General features: G+C 36.9%; 1 protein-coding gene across 1 annotated transcript; it reads left to right on the top strand.

The window, feature by feature from the left end:
- The first annotated feature begins 156 nt into the window (after positions 1-156).
- LOC132173364 (proteasome activator subunit 4-like) lies at positions 157-19,764 on the top strand. The gene is made up of 35 exons (XM_059584840.1): positions 157-588; positions 2,959-3,061; positions 3,164-3,276; positions 3,589-3,711; positions 4,227-4,328; positions 4,413-4,578; positions 5,122-5,238; positions 5,346-5,413; positions 5,515-5,616; positions 5,705-5,921; positions 6,119-6,352; positions 6,446-6,570; positions 6,720-6,837; positions 6,938-7,156; positions 7,241-7,396; positions 7,567-7,643; positions 7,750-7,958; positions 8,265-8,481; positions 8,570-8,649; positions 8,765-8,876; positions 9,244-9,414; positions 10,843-11,011; positions 11,088-11,131; positions 11,239-11,281; positions 11,363-11,508; positions 12,815-12,909; positions 13,001-13,902; positions 14,443-14,721; positions 14,809-14,904; positions 15,818-15,996; positions 16,336-16,417; positions 16,730-16,854; positions 17,494-17,586; positions 19,047-19,200; positions 19,291-19,764. The coding sequence occupies exons 1-35, from the start codon at positions 428-430 to the stop codon at positions 19,330-19,332; spliced, it is 5,439 nt and encodes a 1,812-aa protein (XP_059440823.1). The 5' UTR covers positions 157-427; the 3' UTR covers positions 19,333-19,764.
- The last annotated feature ends 35 nt before the right edge of the window (positions 19,765-19,799 follow it).

The following is a 19,799-nucleotide window of genomic DNA, read 5'->3' as shown; positions in this document are numbered from 1 at the left end:
TTTTTATGGTCAAGTATTTCCGATGGCTATCTCGGCGTACGGTCATCTGTCCTAGCAACTTTTTTTGTTTTGACCTTTTTAAGAAAGTTATATGTAACCTGTAGATATTTTTCACCTTTTCCTTCCATCTTTTGGAAAGTATTGGTTGGGTTTGTGAACGCGAGTCTCTTTTCCTGCCAGTGTGACAAAGCAGTAGGGAAAATGCACATGCTGAGTGTGATCCTCGCTGGAACAAAGAAAATAAAGAAAAAAAAAAGAAAAAAAGGAGAGTGAAGACAAGACTACGCTTGGACTTGGACTTGGACAAGGGACGTCAACCCAACTCCCCGGAAGACTTGTAGCATAAAATTCATTTTTCTTCTGGTTTAGTGGGTGCGAGTGTGAGTGGGTGTTTTTGTATTGGTTCGAACCTTGTGGTGTTGGGGATATGCATCTCTACAATGCTTGGCTGCCACCCCATGTTGCTGAGGAAACCAAGAGAGAGAAGGGATCCTTTGCTCGGGTCGTCAGGACAGTCAAGGAGCTGTATCGACCCGATGATTCTGAATCCGTTTACTCCACTCTCACTTGGATACCTGTCATCAAACTGTCAGTTCTCTCAGTGTTCTAATCTTATTCTTTCATATCTGTTTGTTTCTTTAAAAAGTTCTCTACTTTTTTAATTGTCATGAATTTTGCATTCCATTGCCAATTCTGGGCTGCTTTCAATTAGTCTTTTGAATTTGATTTCCATTCTTCATTTCTTTTTGATTTTGGGTTTTGAATTTGAGTAATATAGACTATATTGAACTAATGAACCATCTTATCAGTTGATGCATGCTTATAAAGTGGGAAAATACTTGCCCGTTAAGAAAAGAAAGAGGAAATTAAAGGAGCCAGAATAGAGATTTATTAATAAAATACCGAAGTGGCATGTGTAGCAGTGATGCAATAGGTTAATAGCAACATGGAGAGTGAAGTTTAGTGTGACGTGTAAACTTATGATCAATTGATCTAAATATTATCACTACGCAATGATCCTTCACCAGTCTTGATGGTTATATCAACTTCACATGGAAGAAGCTAGCATGTGATATCCTCAGAACCCCATTTCAGAACTCTACTCACAAAACGGTTGTGAACTTTTGGAACTAGGAGGTGTCAGTCAATCGTTATAAGGCTTCATGCACTAACACCTTTGAAACGCGAAACTTTCTTCAGGTTTACTTTGTGAAAAGTCCTATATTTCTCTATCACTTATTATCATTATTAATTTGCTTACTCCTTGTAATACAATTTATGGCTGTATAAACTTGAATATAGATATACAAATCGCTATTAGGGTGCGCGCGTGTGCCCCCACACACACATCATCATCATCATCGCTCAATTGATCAATTCATGTTCAGAAATAGTTTCAAAATTATGTTTTTAATTTATTGACGTATTATTTGTCCATGTTCCCTATTCCGGTAGGAATGGCCATTTGACTGGAAAAACTTAAGAGGGTGAAAAACCCTCTTCATAAAGTGGTCGAAAATATGTACTTTGGTCATTTCAAGGGGCTTGGGGGTGAAAAACCTGATTTAGTTTAATCGAGTCCTTTTGGGTAAGTAGTTATAGAGGTATGCTACGGATATGGAGGCACTGTGGAAATTGGTGGTGGACATTAAATATGATAGTTTGGGGGAGGCTGGTGTTCTAAGGAGGTTGGGGGCCCTATGGAGTGGGAGTGCGGAAATGTAATAGAAGGGGGTAGGAAGGTTTCTCTAAACTTGTGAGGTATGAGGTAGGATATGGAACTAAGGTGTGGTTTTGGCTTGATTTTTGGTGTGGGTAACAACCTTTAAAGTTCTCATTTCCACTATTGCTCGTGATAAGGATGCGTGGGTGGTAGATGATATGCAGTTCCAAAATGGAAATATTCATTGGAATATTATTTTTATAAGACTGGTGCATGATTGGGAGGTGGAAGTGGTCTCTGCTTTCTTTGAGTTGCTGTATTCTCAAAGAGTAAGGCAAGTTAGAGAGGATAAAATTTGTTGGATTCCTTCTAAAAGGAAATCGTTTGAAGTGAAGTCTTACTATCAGGTGTTATCTATTCCGGTAAGTTCCCATTCTGTGGAAGATTATTTGAAAAGTTAAGACTTCCTTGAGAGTGACGTTCTTTATATGGACAACGACTTTAGGGAATATCTTAACTTTTGATAATTTACGAAGGATGCATGTTATTGTGGTGAATTAGTGTTGTATATGTAAGAGAAGTAGGGAGTCTATTGATTACTTTCTTCTTCATTGTGAGCTGGCAACAGAATTGTGGAGTACACTTTTCCAATTGTTTGGTGTTGCATGGGTCATGCCTCATAGGGTGAGCGAGTTGTTGGTGAGTTGGAAAGGACAATTGGGACACTGTAATGTTTTGAAAATGTGAAGATTTGCTCCTCTATGTTTAATGAGGGGTATTTGGAGAGAGCGGAACGCAAGGAGTTTTGAAGATCATGAGATTGTGATATTAGAGATGAAGAAGATGATGTTCCAATCTCTTTATACTTGGAGAGTAGCATGTAATAGTCTGCTTGTTTCTAATTTTTCTGAGTTTTTAGAGTTTTGTTCTTCTTTTTCTACATTTCAAGGGTTCTCTTTGTATACCTCCTGTGTACAAGAATTGCGCCCCTTGAGGCTCATATCAAAAAAGAAAAAGAAAATCTGCTTTTGGTTTGTTTATGGTCATGCTTGATCCTTTTTTTTGTTGTTGTTGTTTTTTCTCTCTCTCTAATTAATACAAAGGAAGAGGGGTTAGAGAGGGGGAACGTCATGCTTGATCCTTATTTACTTACGTTGGTCTTCTATCACCAGTAGCTAGTAATTAAATAACTCTTGATGAAGTGGATGCTGTGTAGGTCATTCACACCTTATGATCCCAACTATATGTGGGGTTGATGACAGGAATGCAATCTAAGTTATTTATCTGTGATGCAGTTTTATAGATGCCGAAAGTGAAGTGGCTTTGGAAGATGTAGGTACCCTCGTCAAAATTGGTTTAGAATTGTTTCACGTATCGCAAAACAACCTTTATGCTCAGGTAACCCATTATTTTTTTTAAAAAGGAGAAATTTCTTCTCGTCCATGTTTCTGTGCTTTGTTTTGTTGTTTTCTAAATTATGGTTCCATCTTTGTTGATCAGGTTAAATGGGGAAAAATATTGGTCAGATTAATCAATAAGTATCACAAGAAATTGTCATTGAAAGTTCAGTGGCGGCCTTTTTATGATACTCTGATTCGTACACATTTCACCAGGTGTGGTTTAAGAAAACATCTTTTGAATGTATTGCCTATGTGGACATAGATTGATGCAATTACTGTTTACATTCTCAATCATGAATGCATCCTCTTGTGCTTTTAAAATGTGCAATGTTTCTGAACTTTGAAACCAATTATTCATGGCCAACAATCAAGGTTGTGGTAGATAGATAGATAATAGATAGAACTATCATATCTGTGTGTGTGCATACGCTCTTGTATACATCATGATACTGTATTTTCTGTCTTGCACTTCTTACTTTCAAAAACTCTGTATGCTGTTGACTTTGGATTACATGCATGTGGCAGGAATACAGGTCCAGAAGGAGGGATCCTAAAACAACAACATTTTGAGACTCTTACTTCTCTTGTTCAATCCTGCAGGAGATTCTTCCTACCAGGTTCTGCCTTGGACATATGGTCTGAGTTTAGGTACCTACTATGAGGCTTTCTCAACTTTGTACATCTGTCTGAGATCAGTAATGTTATCTTTTTATTATTTTCCATCCATCAGTATGATCCTTTCATAATTCTAATTCATGTAAGTCATTTAACCTGTTTTGCGTTAAATCTGGCATATATCTAGAGTTATCAACTGTTTTAGTGGACCTTTTGCTTTTTAACATTTATTTTGTCTTGGGATATTAACCACACAATCACATACACCTCCCCATGATATTATGCCGATCTCTCTGTCTTATTTTGGTAATTTTAAAACAATGAAACAAAATTATAATTAGCTTTCACATAAATGAAGAGGCCATGGTCATTTCAGGTTTGATCTTTCCTTGGTCCAGCTACCCTTTCTGTGTAAGTTGTTAGTTTTCATAGGAATGATAAGATGTGGACTGTCAAATATCATAGGTGGATAGAATTATTGGATAGGTGCATAGTTAGGTTCTTTAGATGCTCTATTCATCTTTCCATTTAATGAAACAAAATTGCAGACCTTTAGTGGAAAATCCATGGCATAATTCATCCTTTGAAGGATCTGGATTTTTGAGACTGTTTCTTCCTACAAATTCGGACAACCAGGACTTCTATTCATGGTAAGAAGAAAAAATGCAGCTCTTATTCTTTTTGGTTCTTGACGTGACTTGTGGAAGATTAATTTCCTATTCTTTGCATGACAGTGATAGGATTAAAGAGTGTGTAGGCCTATGGGACTCGATACCAAATTGCCACTTCTGGAACTGTCAGTGGGCTGGTGTTATAGCTCGTGTTGTAAAGAATTGCAACTTTATCGATTGGGAGTGTTTCTTGCCCACACTTTTCATTAGATACTTAAATATGTTTAAGGTGAGCATATGGAAGTAATGGTGAATCTGTATTGGTATAGATTAGATGATTGGTTACTGTTTTTTGAATTATGTAGTTGAATATGATTTGCTTCTACCTGAAGCTTTGTCAGAACAAAAGTAGAAGGATAATTTTCACCTCTTCACCTGAAATGCCCTCTGCCCCTACCGTACTCCAGCTTGGTAGTTTCCACTGCCTGTCTAGGGTTGAACCCTGGGGGATGTATATTTATATATCAACGTGACTTGTGATTATAGCCAGATGACTTAACCAATTTTACTAAATTGTTTTGTGGCTTTCATTATGAACCACTGGCTTTCGATAAGTACATCACTGGCTTTCATTATGTAGTTGAATATGATTTTAGTGAAATCTTTTCTGTTTGATCTTGGGCTCTTTCTTCTTCTTCTTCTTCTTCTTCTTTCTTTCTGTCCTTTTTTGGAAGCTGTGACTTACATTGTATACTTATTCTAGGTATTACTCAGTTTTGTATTCCCATTTGGATTTCCATAACAAATTTCAAGCTTTAATTGGTAATTGCAGGTTCCAGTGGCAAATGGATGTGAATCATACCCTTTTCCTCTTGATGTTCCCCAAAACACAAGGTTCTTATTCTCCAACAAAACGGCTACCCTAGTGAAGGCTATTGCAAAATCAATTGTAAGGCTGATATAATATGGCATAGAATTAGTTGTTTTTATCAAGGAATACCCATTAGGGTGTTTCCTTAGATATTTTATTCAATAGTAACATAATTGCAATTGCAGGTGTATCTACTAAAACCTCATAGTTCAGCGCAAGAACACCTTGAGAAATTCGTCAACCTTTTGGAACAGTTTGTTGACCAATGTTTTAATGCTTTTATTATTTCCTTTCCAAAGCAAATACATATATATTATTCTATTCATCAGTTGTTTCTGGTGTCTTTGGTCATAGATATTACCATCCTTCTAATGATGGTCGATGGACTTATTCATTGGAGCGTTTTTTGCTACATTTGGTCACTCAATTCAAGAAACGCCTTAAACATGAACAACAGTAAGAATTTGTATGCATCATTATATTAGATATGTTCCCCACAGAATTGTGATTTTTGGCCATGTCTACTAAATTACTGTTTTTATAGGAACACAAATAACTGTAGACATGCCAAGCTGTGCCTTGGAAGAACAGAGAGGACTTTCTTTGTGAATGTGGTGCTCAAGTTAATTGATCGTGGTCAATATAGCAAGGATGAAGATCTTTCTGACACGGTTGTGGCTGCAATTTCAATTCTGTCCTATGTGGAGCCTTCCTTAGTTCTTCCTTTTGTGGCATCTCGATATTATATGGCCTTGGAGACGGTCAGTAGCGAATGTATTTGTTTGCATGCTAAAACACACTTAAAATTTATATTAATATTATATGTGGTTTTCCCTTAGAAGAATACCTCCTCATCTTTGAAAGTATTTATTGCTAAGAGGATACATTCCTCTAAGTTTTTCTTATTCCTCGTTTCTTCAAATTAACTTCTCTTTTGCCTTATTTTGTGTCTAGTCAGATGACTGCCACCCACCAATTGGAAATTGCTGTGATGTCTATGGCATATGTTGGGCGTTCGCTACTTCTCACATCCCTATCACCTTACTCAGTAAAACCTGTTCATCTTGGTGGTGATAATGTGTTCATTGATCTTCTGAGGGTTTCATTATCCAATGCATTACTTGGTATGGATGCCAATGATCCTCCTAAAACCTTGGCAACCATGCAATTAATTAGTTCTGTATTTTCCAATGTAAGCACACAATCCCATAACATTCAAGTGGACATGACTCATATGCCCCTACTTTGTGAATAAACAGTATTGCTAATCTGCTTTTAACTGCAGTTGGCTTCTTTAGATGATAATACGAGTGGGTTGTTATTCATGCCAATCCGCTTTTCTCAATGGCTGGATGAGTTCTTATCTCGCCTATTTTCCTTGCTTCTATACTTGGAACCAAGCAGTGTTCTGTAAGTAATGGCCTTCAGTCTTCATCTATGCATGTCTTGCACGTATTCTTTTTCCTCTATAATAATCAATTTAATCATATTGGATTAACTTTATCATTAGCTTCGCTATTTGAACCTGACGTTGGGATAACTGGTTACTGGTACTACAGGAATGAAGGTCTATATTCACCAGAAACTTCAGGAACTTTTCTGGTCCAGTACGGTTCTTACTACTATATTATGCTTGAAATCTTGCTTGGGAGACTTTCAAAATCACTTTATGATCAGGTATTTGTTCTTGACTTTCTACACTGGGGTCTGATGGTTTTATATTCTTAGGCGGCTGGTCTAAGATATTGGTATAAACTTTTCCTCTAAAAACAAGCAGGCTTTGAGGAAAATTTCCAAGTTTGTCAAGACCAATACTCTTCCTGGGGCAGTTGAAGAAGTTGGACTGCTTTGCTGTGCATGCATCCATTCAAACCGAGAAGAGGCGGTTAGTCACCTTATTGAGCCACTCTTGTTGTCTGTTATATCCTCCTTGGAAGATTCAATGCTTACAGGATTTAGTGAAGGCCAAATTTCCAGTGCCTTGATTCCAATAAAGGTATTTATGATGTGGTTTTTTTATTAGATGTTTCTATGTTGCAACTAGATTCTTTTTGTGAAAGTTTAATGATTTTGTTTTCAGGAGAAACCGGAACTTTCTCCAGCTCTTGAAACAACAATTAATTATCAATTGAAAGTACTATCGATCGCCATCAGTTATGGAGGTCCTGCACTTCTACGTTGCAAGGATCAATTTAAAGAAGCTATCATTTCCTGTTTTGATTCACCATCTTGGAAGGTCTTGTAATGACCTGTGGTTAACTGATTTATCTGTGTATTGAGAATTCTCTCTAGTAACTTACAATTGTGTCTATATGCGGTTTCTACTGAAAGTACTGTCTAACTGTCTGATGATTTAGTGGTTTCATAAAATTACTTTCTTTTGTAAAGTTTTTGGTCATATGACAGGTCAATAAAGCTGGTGATCATCTTCTTCGATCACTCCTCAGAAGCCTGACACACTACTATCCTACTGATCAGTACAAGTACGTCAATCTCTTTACTGGAAATACAAACATATTTGTATTTAAAGTCTTCTTGCCTTTTCAACCTCTATCCGCAAATAAGTAATACAAAGTTTTGGATTGATAGGTGCATTTTGTGTCACCCTGACGCAACTGCACTGGAGGAATGGATCAGCACAAAAGATTATTCTGAGGATGAACCAGGGATGCCCCCCAAGTGGCATATTCCGAGTGCTGACGAAGTCCAATTTGCAAATGAACTTTTGGATCTTCATCTTCAATCAGCTTTGGACGATCTTAGTAGAATATGCCAAGCTAGAATCCATTCTGAGCCAGGTCAGTAACATGTTCATCCTCATGTATTTTTGCCCTTATTCTGGAGAGATGTAGTAGCAAAGGAATCTCTCATTTTGAGGAGGTTACCTGTTTTTTAGCTAGAAGCCTGGTAGTAATTGTGGATCTTGATTTTGTTCTTACTCAATCCATCAAAATATTTTACAGTGTATTCTGCTGTGAGTGCCAGTTTCGAATATAAGTGTACATTTATTGACATTAATGACATATTTCTATATCAAGAAGTTCCCTTATATGTGTACATATGTGTATTTCATTATCTGACAGTTGCTGCAATTTTTCATCTAGGGGACAAGAAAGAGCACTTGAAAGTGACTCTTTTACGTGTTGATTCTTCATTGCAAGGTGTTTTGTCTTGCTTGCCTGATTTCAATCCATCCTCCAAGAATGGCATGGTTGAAGATCCAGATCGTGCTCCTTTCTTAATAGCTGGAGCTACAGGTTTGCATATTGGCAGCAGTGAATTGCGGGAAAAAGCCGCTGCGGTCATACATGCTGCCTGCAAGTAATGCTTGAATTTCGGTATCTGCATATCCTTCCTTCAATTTGGGTTGTTCTGAATGTCATTGATCTTTTTCTTTTTTACTGAGCAGATACTTATTAGAGGAAAAATCAGATGACAGCATCCTATTGACACTTGTTATTCATATCATGGATGCCTTAGTAAACTATGGTAATGGACACTGCATCTATACTAAATATATTGAAATTTTCGAGCTACCTAAAGTATCATCCCACTCCTTTCCCCCTTCTATTTCCTGTATCACCTTAATTTATGTCTGTCACAGGAAGGTTTTGGTATGATGAGTGGTCTTGGGGGGCTTGGAATTTGGAGTCTGCATCCATAACAGAACCTCCGATAAATTTTATTGTGTCATCACATTCTAAAGGAAAGAGAAGGTAATGAATAAGACACTTGGTCACCCTTTATCTCGTTAACTGTTAGAATATTAACTAAATGATTAAATTTATCATTTCCTATCAACTTAAACTTTTGAGATAAGTGGTGATTTAACATGGTATCAAAGTAAACGTTTTGAGTTCGAACATTGTTTTCATCAGCCACCTCCCATTTCAATTAGATATTCCATGTATTGGGCCCATTTATTAAGGAGGAGTTTAGATCCACATGCATGTGAGGGAAAGTTTAATTAAATTATTAAATTTACCTTTTCCTATCAGCTCAAGCCTTTGGAAATGGTGATTTAACGTTAACTATGCTTCTATATCATGGCTAATTAATGCTTGAATATGTCTGTCCATTTAGGCCAAGGTGGGACCTTATCGACAAGGCATACCTGCACAGCATGTGGAGATCTTTAAAGTCATCCCATAATAAATTTTGTGCAACTGAGAACTTCCATCCATCAAATCATATGATTCTTTTACTTGATGATCTTCTAAAGCTCTGTTTGCATAACTATGCAACAGTTCGCAGGTGAGTGACGTGAGTCCCCTATTCTGTTCCATGCCACATGATCAAAACTGTCTTAGAGATACATCTCATTATATTTGAGTGCAATAATGTGACTATGTACTACAAACAAGTATGTATGTATTGTGCATTCTACTTTTATTAGTCATTTAAAATAAGTTAAAGATAACATAGAGTGCGATATTGGATTTTGATGGATAAAAGATGGACATGGCTTCCTTCCTGAAGCAACAACCTGATGAAGCATATGAAATCAATTGCAAGGTACTGGCTGCAATCCACGTGGAAATGTGGGCATCCTTGATTTTGGCCATTGCTGATACATAAATTTATGCAATTTTTTTTTTTTAATTTATTTAAAAAAAAAAAAGAGGAAAAAGAGTGCAGAAAATGAAATGGGAGGCATTGGCAGAGAGATGAGAAAACATTTAGCAACCATGCCTTCAATAAAGAGGAATACTCAAAATTCCATAAATCGAAGTACGATTTTGTTCGAGTTCGATGTGACATTTATTTAGACTCTTGAACTTCTACCTGTTCTATTGGGATTAAGGCTCTCACGACAGCCAATTTGGAAACTGCCTAATACAACCCAATAGACTTACTTAAAATTTAAGAAACACTTCTAAGAAGTCTGCGCTTTGACTGAATATACATTATTTATAAAAAAAAAGAATCTTAGAAGCTTTAGATACCCTAACCTAGCTTTATTACTTATCCTGAATAGACTAAAAGCATTATGTTGCCTAGGATTTGCAGAAACTAAACCATTGACTCAAATTAAACTGTTTTAAGCCAATACAGGGGTGGAACTAGAATTTCAGGTGTATTCAAAACTAAAAAAATACTTTTTGGAGATTTAAAAAATTAATTTTAGAGGGTTTATTTCATGAAAAATAAAAATTAGAGGAGTTTTAACATTTTTTTTTTGTGGGGGGGGGGGGGGTAGTCAATAAAGTCGTTCTGCCCCCGAGCCAATACCTTCAAAACCATGAAAGCTCTGTCTCCATCAAACATCCCATGTGGGACACGAATGAACTCCATAATTGCTACAATTGGAAATCTAGCACATGGTAGTGGTTCAAATCTTTTTCTATCACTGCATCACTTCTTTATGGCAGCAGCAATAAGTCTACTCAATTGTTGGGAGTTTAAAACTCCTGATGAATGAAGATTCAAGCGGGGCTAGAAGTTTCTCTAATTTTAGGTGGTAGGATAGCGAAGAGTTTTCCTGGAAAGTGGTCAACTTGTTTATCATATGTTTGTTTTGTTAAACATGTTGTATGGACATTAATGTTAAACTGAAAATAGGTCTTCTGTTGATCTCTAGGTCTTTGGCATTGGTTCTTTGTCAAGTCATGCTCTGTGTTTTCTAGGTTTTTCCAGTAGCATTTCATTATATCTAATTTATAATGTTGACACGGTGTGCAGACTTGCTGGCAAATCTTTGTTAAAGATAATCAAGAGATGGCCATCCATGATTTCAAAGTGCATTTTTTCTCTTAGTGAGAACTTACGGGACCCCAACTCACCTGAACATGCAGTTCTAGGTTCTTGTGCAATCCTTACCTCAAAAACAGTTCTCAAGCATTTGTCAACGGTAGTCATTCGGGACCATATGCTCAAAAAAGATTTTGGAAAGTAAATTTTTTCTGATATACCTTTTGGCATTCCAGGATTCAAAGTCATTCTCTTCATTTATCCTAGGGATTCTTTTGAGGTAACCTTTGCCTTTTGGATTAAAAACTTCACAAAATACCTTGTTGTCTTATGCATTGGTTTTCATTGAAGATTTATGTATGGTGATTGTCTTTTTTCTACTTGAAGCTCCCATCATGAATCACTAAAAGCCCAGAAAGCAATCAATGAGGTAAAAAATCCCCATCAGATGATTGACAGTCCGTAGTTGTGAGTTTCTTGTTGTTTAATGCTAACATCTGATTGCCAACAGCTTTTTGTCACATACAACATCCACTTTGCTGGAGTATCTAGAAGCATTTTCAGGACATCAGATTATCATGTAAATGGAACAGATTCTGCAAATCTGGTTTCACAAATTATTTCCCTGGGTTCTGACTCTAGCAGCTTGCATTGGCGGTAATATTTGATTATTTCTTTTTTTTTTTCTTTTTCTTTTATTTTTTTTTTTATTTTTAAAATTATATTTTGCCTCCCCCAACTACCACCATTTTGGTGAATAGCCTTCCAAACTACAAATTCGGCACTTAATACCTTAAGTCAAAGTTTTAGTGTCATTTTGCCTCCGTTAATTTTAGGCATTAACTCCGACGGATTACTCCTCATGTGCAGCACACATGAACTCAACGTACACAAAATGACCAAAATGCCCCCTGTGAGGATCATACAAGCTATGCAGAAGGATCTGACCACTTATAACTCCACTCTGCCAATTAGTTTGGCCATGTCGCTGTCCCAATAGTTTTATATCAATTGTAATAAAACGAAGCCCATCATCCCTGCCTAAAGCTTTCTCTCAATGAGAGACATGAAGAATAATCACCATTGCATTCCTGAGAAGTCATGGCTCCTTGCCGTTGTGACCGCCAGCACAATCACCTCCACTTTGGTTGAAATCGGCTTAAGTCAAATGTCCAACAACAACAACAACAATATTAACCACACAACCTGCTTCCTTTGCTCCTTGACCGGTGCTCATGGCATCATAAATCTCACCACAATGCCAACCTGCTAGCTCCTATGCCACATCAGACTCTCCTTTGACATGATCCACTCTCTTGTGCCCTGCTACTTCCTCGGCCACACGCCCATGTGGGCCTCCCTCTGCCCATGTGGCAACACATCATTCCTTGAAAGAGGACCCCAAGTGGGTCCAGACCATCCTCTAGCATGCCCTGGTCTTACGCACCTGCACTGTTTGAAGTATATAGGAAGGTGAGGCCACCAATCCTGTTAACCCCCAAAAAAAAACCTGTTGAAAGAAAGTGTTAACCATATGAGGGGCAGATTTGATATTTCAAGTGGGTCAATTGCATGTGCCACACATGTGAGTAATTTTTCATCTGATTTAACGACTAAACTAATGGAGGGTGTAAAGCCCCCCCAAACTTCAATTTGGGGTGCTAAGTACTGAAATTGGTAGTTGTTTTTTTTTTGGGGAGGGGGTATGGTGTTCCAAAAAGGGTTGGTAATTTGGGATGACAAGGTGTATTTTCCCTTTCTTTAAAATAATTTTGAGTTTTTCTTTTTCCTCTTTTAGGAGCTGGAGTTGTTTGAATCTACATCTTGTTATTAACTGTTTTTGTGTGTTGTGCAAACACCATTCAATTAGTGGACACACTACATTCGTAGAGATCATAATCTCCTACACTGAATATGTACAGGCATTTAGATATGGCTTAATTTTGTCCTTGCTTTTTGTCAGATATAATCTGATGGCAAATAGAGTTCTGCTCCTCTTGGCTATGACATCCAGGAATTATCTGAATTCCTCTTCAGAAATCTTGAGTGATACTGCTGGTCAGCACACATTTTTCCAGTGTTCTTCTTCTTCTTCTTCTTTTTCAACCTGTTGTAGTCTTAACCTTTTAAATGTTTTCTGGCTTCTCAGGTCACTTCTTGAAGAATTTAAAATGTCGTCTTCCTCAGACAAGAATACTTGCAATCTCAGCTCTAAATACACTGTTAAAAGATTCACCTTATAAATTGTCAGCTGACGCACGGCCTTTCTTTTCTGATGATTTAGAAGGAAGTACAAAATCATCCCTTGAAGGAGCTTTGACTCGAATTTTTAAAGAAGACGGCTTTTTCAATGAGACTTTGAATAGTCTATCTCTTGTTCATATAATCACTGATACTGAAAGTACATCTTCTAAAGGAAATAATGGAAACTCTATTCTTCAGAGCCAAGCAGACAAATCCATTACTCGTTTCTACTTTGACTTTTCAGCTTCATGGCCACGTACTCCTAGTTGGATCTCTTTATTAGGAGGTCATTCATTTTATTCAAAATTTGCACGGATTTTCAAGCGGCTAGTGCAGGAATGTGGCATGTCCGTTTTATTGGCACTTAAAAGTACATTGGAGGAGTTTTCAAATGCCAAGGAGAAGTCTAAGCAGTGTGTTGCTGCTGAGGCATTTGCGGGTATATTGCATTCTGATGTCAATGGTATTTTAGGACAATGGGACAGCTGGATGATGGTCCACTTGCAGAATATCATTTTAGCGCAATCGGTTGAGTCCATACCTGAGTGGGCAGCTTGTATACGGTATGCTGTTAGTGGAAAAGGGAGATATGGAACAAGAGTTCCTCTTCTAAGGCAACAAATCCTAGATTGTTTGGCAATACCTTTACCTCCAAATGTAGCTACCACTGTAGTAGCCAAGCGCTATGCTTTTCTAGCAGCTGCACTTATAGAGATATCCCCACAGAAAATGCAAGTCGGTGAATTACAAATCCACAATAGACTTCTAGGGGAGCTTATCGGTAATATGTGCCATTCCTCTGCCCAAGTAAGCATTCCTCTTTATATATATATCACCAACTTTTCTTATTAAATTTTGTTTCAGTATGCCCCTTTCTTTATTTTTTACTCCTAGAGTTAATTACGCTTTTATAGGTAGACAAATCTTGAATACAACAATTGCAGTGTAAAATTAGGTCTTTATGTGCAAATGCACTACATTGATAGAGTAATATCTTCTAACCGAAGCAGAACCAAATATAAACCAGAATTTGAATATGAGGCAATGGTTGATAGGTATAAAAAGAGATCAGTGGATATTTCTCAAATTAGTACTGTGTTTGATCCTCCTATGTTTTCACAAAATTACCCTTATTTTCTGGAAAGTGGTAAAATATTTCATCTTTATTGTCTTTTACCTTCAAGTAGAAAAGAAAGAAAGGGAACAATTTCTGTAGTCGTTCATGGTTTAAAAAGGAAAATTTTTAGTTTTATTTCCCAATTCTTGTTTTGCAAATAACCTAAGGGCTTATTTTTCTGGTATCTTTGATGCATGGTTTTAATTTTTGTTTTTGTTGGTATGGGACAGGTAAGGGAAACTATAGGTGTCACCCTTTCTGTGTTGTGCTCTAACATTCGGCTTTATGCGTTATCTGATCATCATCATTCACGTGAAGGAGAAAAGAATGATGTCAATAACCAACTTATGGAAAGTTGTATTAAAATTTTAAGAGAACAATCATCTCAAGTGTTGATGAATATTCAGAACGCTAGCCACTGTGTCAGTTTGGAGACTTCAAGAGATTCAAATGCTCCAGATGCATACTTGAATGGTGATTCAAAAGATGATGTCAAATGGATGGAAACGGTATCTGTGTTCAGAATTACTGCTCATGGAATCTTCTTTAAATTGTAGAATCTTTAATTGATCAATTGTATTTACTAACATGTGCAGCTATTCCACTTTATCATCTCATCTTTGAAGTCTGGAAGATCTTCATTTTTACTGGATGTAATTGTGGGACTTCTTTATCCTGTAATTTCGTTGCAGGTATGTAAGTGCAAATTTGATTATATTCATACTGCTTGACAAAATTGGCATTTGAGGTTCCTGGGTTCTAAAATTCACTAGTGATGCCTGCTGCTTCTGTATCCATCACTGTCAATTTAGTCTTGAGCTGCTAATGCAGATAGTTGACCATTATCAAGAGATAACAGTTCGGAAGTAATTATTGTTTGATTATGAGCAGGAGTCTCATGTTATTGATAGATTTGTTTCCTAAATTGTGGAGAATTCCTTTTGCAAGTGAGCAGCCCTAAAATAACAGATTTACTGTGCTATCATCAATGCCCTGTCTCTGTCACTGTAACTGGTTGCAGCCAATAAACATGTAAAATTACTCGTAAGTATGGTGTGGAAGCAAAATTGACAAAGCTAAAGCATAAAAGTCCCCTGAAATGAATTTTCACTGAACTGCTAGCATGAGAGATATTTAAACACGTAATCTCTCTCTCTCTCTCCCTCTCTTTTTGACTTTGTGTGGCATGAAGATTCTTACTTCTAGTAACCACCGACCCTTGGATCTGTTGATACTACCCCCCACTTCCCCTCCCTCCTGTGTTTGTTCTTATACAAGCTCTTCATCCTCATGGTTAACCTTATGTACAGACTTTCTGCTGCTTAGGGGGTAGTTATCCATGTTTACTAGTTACAAGCATTTGGACTGTTGTGATTTACAAAATACAAATCAGAATATAAAATACATGGCACTTTCTGATGTTTAACATGTATGATTCCTTTAACCAAGTCTAACATGATCTTAAAGTGCATTTTTCGATAGTTTTGGAGAAATTTAATGTAGAAACAACCTACTCAAGGTTTTCTTCTTTTCTTTGCATAATGATGCCAATTTGATTGGGCATCATAAATGCCATAGCTGAGAAATATTATTTGCTTTCTGAAGGAAACATTAAACAAGGATTTGTCAACACTGGCCAAGGCAGCTTTTGATTTGCTAGAATGGAGAATTTTCTGGGAACCCCATCTCCAAGAAGCTGTATCTGTGATTCTTTCTTCAGCCAATGATTCTAACTGGCGAACGAGATCTGCTGTGTTGACATATCTACGAATTTTCATGCATAGGTATGGTACCTCTTATAGGGGTTTTCTTTTGCACCATGTACTTCCTTGTAGTCAGGCTACAGATTCTAGAGAACTAGCCTTTTCGTTTTTTCGTGTTTTTAATTACATTTGGAATCCAATTCAAATTGATTTCACTTCAAGAGTGTCTAATTTTACTTCATACATTTTCATTATAGAGGAACATTTAGCATTTTTGATTCATTTTTTTAATTACCTCTTCCTTTTGTGGTTTACATAATCTTTGACAAGATGATGACTTGTATAAAGTGAATTCTAGCATGTAGGCTGAATATTTTTCACAAGAAGATGCAAATAAAAGTGCACATTCTTTTCTGACAGGCACAATTTCATTCTCTCACGTTCAGAGAAACAAGAAATCTGGAGAACTGTTGAGAAGCTACTTATAGACATCCAAGTGGAGGCAAGTTCCAGGGTGAATAATTAATTGGAATGTAAAAAGTGAAATAATGGGTGTGATTTATCCTTGTTTTTCTTGAATTTTTAGTATTTGGATTTTCACAGGTGATGGAGGTGTTAATTTTTAGTAACATTGATCTTATGGACCTAAACTCTTGATCAGAAGTCATAGACCCCTGTAATAGTAATACAAGGCCTGAAGTCATTTAGTTCTTAAGAAGAGATTTTTGGCTTTTGTTACAGCTCAGAGTCCTTGGTCAAGAGATAGAATTTTTTTACTTTCAACTTATACATTGTAGTTTAATTTCTGGCTTAGGTACGAGAGCATGCTGCAGCAGTTCTAGCGGGCTTAATGAAGGGAGGGGATGAAGACCTAGCTAGAGATTTCCGTGATAGAGCTTACAATGTGGCAAATCTTCTTGAAAGGAAGAAAAAGCAGAGGTTAAATGACAATGCATTATGCATGCAACATTCACGTGTTCAGTCTTAGGATTTGCATGTCTTACATGCATAATGCATGTACTGTACCATGAGTACCATGAGTTCCTATCTACTTGCTTTCATGTATAAGTTCTCTTGTTTCAGGGAAATTGAAACCAGAGAAGATTTGAGTAAAAGAAAAAGATTTTTTAGTTACTCAATGCATTATAGATTCTTTTCTTATTAGAATGACTCCTGTTGTTCAACATAAACGGACTTATTTTGCCTACTCAATTGATCAGATCTTCACTTTAGAGAACAATGCGTAAACGTTCCCTTGATAGTTAATTGCATCAACCATTAGAATCAGTGTGCATGGGGCGTGCAAGCTTTTGGCATATCAAGCTTGTATGCAACATTTGTGCGTAGCAACATCAAATATAACATGCCTGTATCTTGCATGGGATTTTAACTACTCATTTTTATGCTTAATGATATTGATGATCATTCACATGACACATTGAATTAATCCGTGAGTAAAATACATGTATCTTTCCATGTATTTCTGAGTGTGCTTCCCACATTTTTCGATTACTCGTATATTAAGTTAAACTAGCTATTTGAATTATGGTTTTATATTCTTATCTTAATTTAATGCAGAAAAAGGAGTGAAGGTCAATCTGTAGCCTCTATTCATGGTCCTGTACTTGCTTTGGCAGCTTGTGTATTATCAGCCCCTTATGATATGCCCAGGTGTGTTATTGTTAAAATAAAAAATTGATCTTACAATCTGTTTGCAGAACTATCTGTTAACAGCTTCATTACGTATGGTTGATGAAGCTGTTAGTTAGGGTCATGTGATGCACGTCCAATGTTGTTAAACCCAATCTGTTTCTATTAAAAAACACTATTATCAGCAAGTGTCGGCATGTCATTGTCTTTGAATTCAAACTTGATTTCCAAGAGCCCAAGAGCCCTTTCCAATTTACCTACGTACTTCATGTCTCTTTTTCCCCTTCTCGCTAGTGTTGCAAACCGCACAGAGAAGCTTCATCGAAATTTCTTATGGGGTGGGATAGGTGAAGAGTTCAAATTTCATTTGGTTAGTTGGCCCAAGATATGCTCTCCAATTTCTGAGGGAGGGTGAGGGTTTGGAACTTGAGGACGTTCAATCATGCTTTTTTACGGAAATGGTTGTGGCCGTATATGCAGGAGAGAGGGGCATGGTAGAGAGTTGTGAATTATAAATTTGGCAGTTCCTGGGGTGGCTGGTGTTCTATTGAATCCTTTGGCTGCATGGGGTGGGGTTATAAAAGAATATCAGGAGAGGGTGGTGGATGTTTTCTAATCATTCCAAGTTTGAGCTGGAGATGGCTCAAAGATTAAATTCTGACATGATCCTTGGTGTGGGGAGAAGGCCCTTAAGGAAGCTTTCCTAGATTTATATAGTATTGCTTGTCCCGTTTTATTTTCTGTATGGGCATTTTAATATGATCAAAGTATCTATTTCAAATACAATTGTATTGCATAGATATTTAAAATCAAATGCCACCCCGCCACCCCAACAAAAAAAAAAAAAGAAAAAAAGAAAAAGAAAAAAGAAAAGATATAAAAGAAATGTTTTAACACGGCAATAGTTGAGCATCTGCTTCTGCCTAAAGAATTGGCAATGTGATGAATGAGACACCTACACCAGAGCTTAGAGCCATCAACTACACCAGACTTAAGGTTAGTGGACTGGATAGGAGTGATAGATATTTAAAAATCAAACGTCCATGCAACAAAGTGATATGTTGTATCACCCAAAAAGGAAAAAAGATGTAGGTGAGATGTTTAACATGTTAATATTCAGTGTTTGCTTCTGTCTAAAGATTTGGCAATTTGATGAATGAGACACCGACACCATAATGTAGTGACATGTCCTGCTTAGAGCTGTCAAGTACACGTTTGAGAGGAGTTGAACCACTCTTGGTTGGCGAAGCTCTAATATTTAAACTGTTTGCCTGTTAGCTGTCCAATATGAGGATCTTGATTAGATAAAAGGAGTCATCTGATGACTTTAAATTTTGTGTTGTGGTTTGCTTGAGGAATGGGACAATAGTTGAGAATTCTAAAAGATTTTGATTTTTTATTTTCTTCCATTTACACTTCAGAATGATGTTATTTTCTTTTTGTATCTTATTGAGTTAAAAGTTTTTACTGGCTTGTTTCAGTTGGCTGCCTGAGCATGTTACATTACTGGCTCGTTTTAGTGGGGAGCCATCACCTGTGAAATCCACAGTTACAAAAGCTGTTGCAGAGTTCCGGAGAACGCATGCAGATACATGGGACATTCAGAAAAATTCATTTTCTGAGGAGCAACTTGAGGTAGCTCCGACGGGATATTCTTTTCCCACAAACTCTTTCTTATATAGTTATATTAGAGTCCTTGATTATTAGTTTCTGTTACCCTTGCAGGTTCTGGCTGATACATCCTCTTCATCATCATATTTTGCTTGATCTAGGATGTATACTAGTAAGAGAGCAGACACAGGTTGTTGAAGGGCCTATTTGTTGGAAAGGGGTGTACTGCAGTCACAAATATAGTTTAATTGGACTTTTAATGGGCAGAAGCTTTCTGCAAACCCACTGAAATCTTTGCTCTTAAGATCGTGTATAAATCATGGCAGCTTGCTTTGGGTAGTCTTCCATCTTCTTTTAGGGACAGACTTGATTTATTAGAGTATAATTTTTAGGGGGGGATCACTTGTTCTTGTATATAACAAAACATTCTTCCCTCCTTTTTTTTGGGTACTTTCTTGGGTGTTATTTGTAGCGAGACGTCCTGTATACAACATGTGTACTTGAGGACACTCGTCTTCATTCTTTTATTAGAAAAGAGAAGAAAACATATAGTTGAAATAGAAATGACTGGAAATATTAGCTCTTGCATTTCTTGATACAATACTGTCATGATATAGAAATCA

Source organism: Corylus avellana, chromosome ca3 (assembly GCF_901000735.1).
Source record: "Corylus avellana chromosome ca3, CavTom2PMs-1.0".
NCBI classification, from domain to species: Eukaryota; Viridiplantae; Streptophyta; class Magnoliopsida; order Fagales; family Betulaceae; genus Corylus; species Corylus avellana.
This window is presented reverse-complemented; position numbering and strand designations above follow the sequence as displayed.